The sequence below is a fragment of the Lycium ferocissimum genome, unplaced genomic scaffold, assembly GCF_029784015.1.
Source record: "Lycium ferocissimum isolate CSIRO_LF1 unplaced genomic scaffold, AGI_CSIRO_Lferr_CH_V1 ctg13190, whole genome shotgun sequence".
NCBI classification, from domain to species: Eukaryota; Viridiplantae; Streptophyta; class Magnoliopsida; order Solanales; family Solanaceae; genus Lycium; species Lycium ferocissimum.
Genome location: NW_026714753.1, coordinates 9086 through 16693, shown reverse-complemented (window position 1 = coordinate 16693; position 7608 = coordinate 9086). Strand labels below are relative to the sequence as shown.

General features: G+C 37.5%; 1 protein-coding gene across 1 annotated transcript; it reads right to left on the bottom strand.

Moving 5' to 3' along the window:
* Positions 1–2404: 2404 nt before the first annotated feature.
* On the bottom strand, positions 2405–5257 carry LOC132042090 (B-type cell cycle switch protein ccs52B). Its single transcript, XM_059432713.1, has 10 exons — positions 4449–5257; positions 4035–4157; positions 3844–3948; positions 3585–3764; positions 3441–3503; positions 3155–3349; positions 2968–3069; positions 2816–2878; positions 2666–2734; positions 2405–2537 (listed from the first exon to the last, which is right to left on the bottom strand). The coding sequence occupies exons 1-10, from the start codon at positions 5001–5003 to the stop codon at positions 2484–2486; spliced, it is 1509 nt and encodes a 502-aa protein (XP_059288696.1). The 5' UTR covers positions 5004–5257; the 3' UTR covers positions 2405–2483.
* Positions 5258–7608: the final 2351 nt, after the last annotated feature.

Genomic DNA, 7608 nt, shown 5'->3' with positions numbered 1-7608 from the left:
TGAAGCAACCTTATCCTTCTGCCTTTCCAAGTCGAAACTTGATGCACTTTGATTCTTCTTTCCTTTGTTTCCTGCTCTATTTTTCTTATTGTTGTCAATATTTAAAATGATATCAATGGTTCCTCCACCTTGTTGATGCTGTCCCTGTTTGTTTTTATTTTATCCTTCTTTCCTACATTTTTTCCATTTTGATATTCTACTACTTGAGATTCCTCTTTTCTTGATCTTGACTCTTGTTTTTACGAGTAGCCAGTGTCCTGGTTTCCAATGTCCTTTGATTCCTCCACTTTTCTTTCCTCATCTGGTTGAGCTTGGATCTGTTTTTCTTGGTTGTTCTCTTCTTTCTGGCTACTGTCTTGAATTTTGGCTTTGTTTCCCTCTTTGGTCTTTTTTGCCTTATCCACGGGTTCCTTGAAGTTAGTGATGTTTTTCACTTTCAGGTTTCTAGCTTCTTTTCTCTTCTTATTTTTCTTTTTCTTCTTTTCCTGTTCTTTCATTTTGGCCACTGTAGCAACTTTCTTTTTGCTCTTTATTTCCTTCATCATTTCTTTTAGTTTCATATGCTTATCATGTTCCTTGCTGTTTATGGTTACAGCCTTTGTAGCAGCATTGCTAGAACTATTTTCTGGTGCTATAGGATTTTTTCCTCCCTGAAAAACCACATTAGTATTATCACTTCCCTGTTCCTCCTTATTAACCTTGTCTTTCAGCCTTAGCCTTAGATTCCTCTTGTTGTTTTGCTTTGGCCTCCTTCTCTTTCTCTTTCAACTTTTCCCATACTCTGCATTGAGCTATGTTATATCCCAATATCTTGCAATATTTGCAAAACTTAGGGACTCCTTCATATTCAATTTTCTGATAGAAACCTTTGAGGGGGTGTTAGGGCTTTCCAGACCAATCCAGATTTGGTTTAATTGAGGTTTGGTTAAGTCGACCTCAACCCTAACCTTTGACATACTTGGCCTTGCCCTGTTCTCTGTAGCATTATCAAGTGAAAGAGGTACCCCTAATGGACTCAAAATCTGTTTGACATAATGTCATGAGTGGCAATGGAATGGTACATTAGGTAGAAGAACCCAAATCAAAGACCACTGGTGAATCCTCATTAGGAGAGAAATCCGGTGTCCATTTTTGGAACCACATGACCATTCCATCCACCTCGATAGATCGTTTGAACCAAATAGTTTGGAGGTCCTCCTCATTAAAACATCAATGAAAACAGTTCGGTAATCAAAAGCCCCTATTCTCACTTCTCCATTAATCTTAATTCTTTCATCAAAAACAGATCTTACTCTCTCAATTTGAGGTTCAGTTCGAAGGAACTTACCTATAATAGTGTACTTACACTCTTCAGCCATAACTCCATAGAAGTAAGAGGATTGGAAGACTACCGCCGGACCACCATTGTGCGACATGACTTTGGTTTTCACCGTCGGGTCACCCAATCTCTTTCCGATGGGTTTTCACCGCCATTATTCGTTGTTATTCCCGTTAGGAGAGTGTACGGAGAGTATTCGTTGTTTGAGTGATTTTGGCTAAGACCCAATTCAGATGAGGTTTGGGTATAGCAAAAACCAGATCTAGACAGTGCATAATTAGAGACACAGATGTCCCTGAACCTAGTTTGTTAGTGAATAATGTGTTAAGTTATTTTGGTAACAGTGAGAGTAGAAGTGATCCCAACTATTAACAAAGGGGCAAACTTGGTCCAACTCGTGTGATTAAGGGGAAATTTGGCCCGTTGCGTTTTTTTGAAAATTATGTGTAGAAGTTCGTCAGTTTTGAGCGGTTAAGTGGGTTACTTGAGTAACGAACTACGAGGGAAAATTGAATCTTGCATTCTTTCCAATAGTTGAAGGGAAAAATTAGGCCCTTTTCAAAAAAGTAAATGGAAGGGAAAAATTAGGCCCTTTTCAAAAAAGTAAATGGGTCTTTTCAGAGAAATTGAATCTTGCATTCTTCTTTTAAACATTTAAGAGCAGTATTTCATAATTTAATCACGCATTCTGTATTTTCTGTAATATAACAAGTACTAATATATTTTGTCATCTGCGTGATTTACACTGCTTAGTATAAAATGTTTTCACATTGAATTCGATGTAAATAATAGCAATATTGCAAAAGTTATGGAGATATTAACTGAACGATAGATTAACAATGTCAATTAGTGATTGTGGCTGGTTCCCACAATATGTGTAAGTACCATTAGACAGAGGCAGCATAGTTGACACTTGTTGATCAAAGGAGACAAAAGAATTATTCTTTGAAAAGGTAAACAAAAGACTTCACAATTTTTGGGAGATTGTTTACAGGCATGTTTTGCAAAGAAAAGTATGGATCCATATGTTTGCGAATTGAATTTATGGGAGATTGTTTCACAGGCATATTTGCAAAAAGAATAGCATGAATATATGTATGTTTTGTGTCTTCCTTACACAATCTGCACATTTCCATTTACAGCAACAATTATTAAATCAACTCCATCACCGTATGTGCGTTCTGCCTAAAGACCAAAGTCCTGTGTCCTTCACTGCTGCCTGGAAAAACAAAGAACGAACAAACAACAGGTTGCTCTCATTAAGTAATTCAGCTGCTAAATTTCTAACATCCTCACTGTCAAAGGGTTTAAAAGATTCACAAGTAACTGGAGGATATTCTGACTTACAGGAGCTTTTACAGAGGGAAATACATTCCAAAAGCGCAACGTCTCATCTCCTGCTCCAGTTACTATTGTCTGCGAGAGCACATTAAATTGAAACATAAGTACAATCCTTTCTTTCTCTGATAAAGTTTCAGAACAGAGTTTTTGCAGTACCTGGCCATCAGGTGACATGGCAAGATATAGGACGCGCAGGCTATGGCCAGTTAGAGTGGCAACCTGTCAACAACATGGTGATTTAATCAAAATACCCAAGCTTGTAAAATTAAGATGTAAGAGAATAATAAATGAAGAATAACTTAGATTACCTTTGACATTGAAGGATACTTCCACACCATGATTTGGTTTTGGGAATAGCCATGTGTGCTAACTATCTCATTCACATTTCTACTCCAGGCTAGATTGCATACCTACACGGTGCAGCATAAATGTTTTCAAATTTCCTATAACTTTGCACACAAAAACAAAAGAATAAATGTGATTCAGTATACAAACCTGGCTTCCTGTATCGACATGGTTCAACTGATTGCCATTGGTTGTGTTCCAAAAACGAATGCATCGGTCAGCAGTTCCTCCACCTGATGCGAGAAGGCCACATTGGTGAGGAGACCAGGCAATGGCCTTCACAGCAGCAGTATGCTCCATTAGCTTCAAAACTGGTTGCTGAGATCTCTGATTCCACACTAAGAGCTGATCACCAACATACATACTTGTGCAAGTAAGTTTTTTGTTGAAGACAATGGTAAGATCAGCCAAATGTGTGAGTTGTGACAGTTATTACCTGATTGTCATTTCCCCCTGACGCAAGCTCTCTATCATCATGAGACCATTTCAACCCACATACCTGAGATAGATGACAAAAAGCAACTGCCTTAACGATGCTATGCTTTTAATTGCTTTCAAGATTGTTTTCTACCAAAATTACCTCGGACTTGTGACCAACAAATTTGCTGACAAAGTCACTTGGAACGCGAACGTCATGCTGAAGGATGTTTCTGTCTCTGCTACCAGAAGATAGGATGCGAGAACTCCACGCGAGGACTCCAGTTCTTGTCTGATGTCCACCAAACGTTCTAACCTTTTTGCATTGACTTCCATCCCAAACCTGAAGAAAGAGGCAATCAGTCCCTATATATGATTCTATCTCTAGACAAATCAAGCTGGACATCACTGATTTGTGTTACCTGAACTTGGCCAAGACTTGTACCAATTGATATATAAGACCCCTCGCGGGTCCATTGGACCGAACAGATGCTATCAGTGGGTCCTAAGTCGCACAACTTTGTCACCTATTGAGATGCAATATTCAATATTCATTTGAAATCGTGGACTATATATGATACAAGTACAAAAAGCATTCATTCTATATACTCACTCTACTATTTGAGGCTGTCCATAAATAAACACAAGTTCCTAACCCAACAGCGAGGACATTCTGAGAGGACCAATCAACTAGGTTCAAATAGAAGTCATCTTGAAGTGCTGGTGCATCCAGAACCTGCAATTCAATTGTAGGATGCAAATCAGAAACTATGCAATTATGTGTTAACTACTTTGTTTATAAATCCATTATGTGTTAACTACTTTGTCTATGAATCCATTGACCACTTTCAAGTTTCACCAAACCTAATTATTTCGCTTGCAATTCCTATATTTTATTACTACTTGCAGAAGAGATATCTTTATTTATAGTGCGATAAAAATAAACCCTTCTGACTTGATACAAAGATCTAGTCCAATTTCTCAAACTAGTCATGAGCTCACAATTTGAATAGATGAAAGCAAATACCTTGTGGGGTGTCTTGGGCACTTTCCTAGGCGGTTTAGGAGGGGTAGAAACCTCATTAGAGAGGGAACTGTCATGCCCCAAAACCGAAGGCGAATAAGGAGAATTAGGCCCTGAATTCTCAGTCTTGAACCTCAGCATATTCTTGCTAGGACTCATGGGAGAGCCTTTAGTACCTGCAGGAGAAGAAAAACAACCAAAATCAGCCCCAAAAAGCTCAGATTTCAACAACCTGGAATACGCATCGTTGTTTCCTCCTGATCCCTCCTTCACCAGAGACGCCTTCTCCACCAGCCCAAATGTGTGTAGCCTCGACGAAGATCTACAAGGAATGAACCTATCACTGCAAGTTGCAGCTGATTTAGATGATGGTGATGATGACAGGTTCGATATAGTCCTAGGTGATCTGTTGGACATTGGGGAACCCAAGTTGGTTATTGTTCTTGATTGAAACTTTGTGCTGGGAGGTGATGAAAAGGCGTCAAGACGAAGAGAGGTTTCAGACATTGTAGATGGAAGGTTAATTCCACTCTTTCTTCTTTGTGTTGTTGATTCCATGATTGTTTTCTTCTGTTTGAGCTTCGATGAGGGGATGGAAGACTGTATAGAAAAAATTAAAAAACTAAAAACCTCTCTGTTGAAAAACAGAGAATGGAGGTAAGGGATGAGCTAGTAGGTAACGGATAGTTTTGTGAGAAAGGAAAGAAGATTTGATGAAAGTATTAGGAGCGCTTTCAAGTGATCCACTCCTAACGGTTACTTTGTGAGCTTTATGTTGGCAAAGCTTTTATTTTATGTTTTGTCTGGTAGGGGTTTGTGCCTGGTATGTCTCTGTTGGTCTTATTAACTCTACTAGCCGTTCCTCATTTTCGGGATTATTTTGACAGCTGAAACTAGTTCTAGCTTTAATATAGATTATTACTCCCTCCATTTTATTTTATTTAGCCCTTATACTAAAAACAGTTTTTTTTACTCGCGTTTTAGTAAATCAAGAGAAATTTACTACACTCCTATAAACAGAGTCGGATCCAGAATTTAAATTTTATGGAGATAATAGTCAAAATACTCTCCAACGTTTGACCAAAATGCCAACTACACACCGAACCTTTGCTTTGGTCCTATTACCCCCTTGGACAATTTTTTTCAATATTAAAATGCCCCTTTTTTCCGATGTGGCGTCCATATACAACCTCAAATTATTTACGGAGGTGTTTGTCACACGCGCCGGCCCACGTGCCACATCTTTAATTTCCCCTCATTTTTTATTAATTTCCCCCCTTCCTCCATCCATTTACTCTTCTTCAAAAAAAAAAAAAAAAAAATCTCTCAATTTTCCACCTCCATTTTCGGATGAGGATCCAAAACCCATACCCAATTCTTCTTCACCTTCATCAACATCATCATCTTCATTAGGAGTTGAAAAAAAAAAAATCACACCAACTTCCTCAAATTTGATCCAAAAAAAATCCAAATGTGAAAGAAAGCTTCCTAATACCAAGTAGAACAAAGTTCATCCATTAATTTGATCAAACAATTAAGAATTTAAAGAAACCCACTTGGTGTTCTTCATAGTTTTCTCCAAATTCCTAACAATGGAGTTTAATTTTCTCCCCAAATCAACTCAAAGAATTAGTGCTTAGCTTAAACAACTCCAACCAAGCAACAAGTAGTAACTCCAAACAAGCAACTTTCAATCAGATTTTCTTTAACAGGATTAGATTTTCAACCTTTTTTTTTTTTTTTTTTCCAGATTTTCGATTTTTTTTTTCGATTTTTTTTTTGAATTTGATTTGGGAAAAAAATTCAAATGTGAAAGGAAGCTTCCTAACACCAAGTAGAACAAATTTCATCCATTAATTTGATCAAACAATCAAGAATACATAAAGTTGGGTTCGAACCCCGCTCAAGCATAAAATAAAAAAATAATTTCGCAAGATCGGGAGAGTATGCCGGATCCGCATACAATCTTTAAGAAAAGCTAAAGTTATGCCGGATCCGATAACTAAAAGTCTGCCCCATATGCGTAATTTTTCCTAAGACATAGTTTAGTTATGCCTTATGGGCGAGAATTTTAGTTAAGGCATAACAAAATTATGCCCCATAAGGCAAGAACTTTTCCTTAATGCATAGACTTTGCCTTATAAGGCAAAGTTTAAGTTATGCCTTAAGAAAAACTTTCGCATTATGGGCATACTTTTAGTTATGTCTTTGGGCATACTTTTAGTTAAGGCATAGGCATAACTAAAAGTTATATATATATATATATATATATATATATATATATATATATATAAGGCAAGTCCGCACCCGCGGACTTTTACTTAAACACAACTAAAAGTCTGCCCCCTCGCGCAAACTTTTATATATAAAAGTCTGCCCCCTTTTTTTTTTACTTAAACACAACTAAAAGTCGCCCTCTCCGGCGTACTTTTAGTTGAACACAACTAAAAGTCCGCCGAGGGGGCGTACTTTCCCTTGAAGCATATATATATTTTTTTTTTAACTTTTCAAGGGAAACTTTTAGTAATGCCTTAGCTAAAAGTGTGTCCCATAAAACATAACTAAAAGTATGCCCCATAAGGCGTAAGTTTTCCTTAAGGTATAACAAAAGTTTGCCTTATAAGGCAAAATTTAATGGGCAAACTTTTATGCCGGACCCGGCATAACTTTGTGAAGGAATTATCAAAGTTATGCGGACCGCATACTTATGCTCAAGTCGCCCATAAGGCATAAGTATGCGGGTCCGCATAACTTTGGTAATTCCTTCACAAGTGTATGCCGTTGGGGCATAGCGAAATTTAACTCGCCTTGCGAATTTTTTTCAAATTTTTAATCGCGTGTGGGTTCGAACCTGGAACCTATGGGTTTTAGCGAAGGGCAAAATTTAAAGATTTCAAATATGAGGGGCAAAATTTAAAGACCACCCCAAACGAAGGGCGAATTGCCCTTTAAAGAAACCCACTTGGTGTTCTTCATAGCTTTCTCCAAATTCCTAACAATGGAGTTTAGTTTTCTCCCTAAATCAAAGAATTAGTGCTTAAACAACTCCAACCAAGCAACAAGTAGCAACTCCAAACAAGCAACTTTCAATCGATTTTCTTTAACAAGATTAGATTTTCAACCTTTTTTTTTTTTTTTTTCCGCATTTTCGTTTTTTTTCTTC

Coding starts and splice junctions, on each gene's coding strand:
- LOC132042090 (XM_059432713.1), bottom strand. CDS start 5,003: ATGGAATCAACAACACAAAGAAGAAAGAGTGGAATTAACCTTCCATCT. Junction 3,350..3,440: donor CAGGGGGAAATGACAATCAG/GTAATAACTGTC, acceptor GTTGGTGATCAG/CTCTTAGTGTGGAATCAGAG. Junction 3,070..3,154: donor ATGTCGATACAGGAAGCCAG/GTTTGTATACTG, acceptor TGCACCGTGTAG/GTATGCAATCTAGCCTGGAG.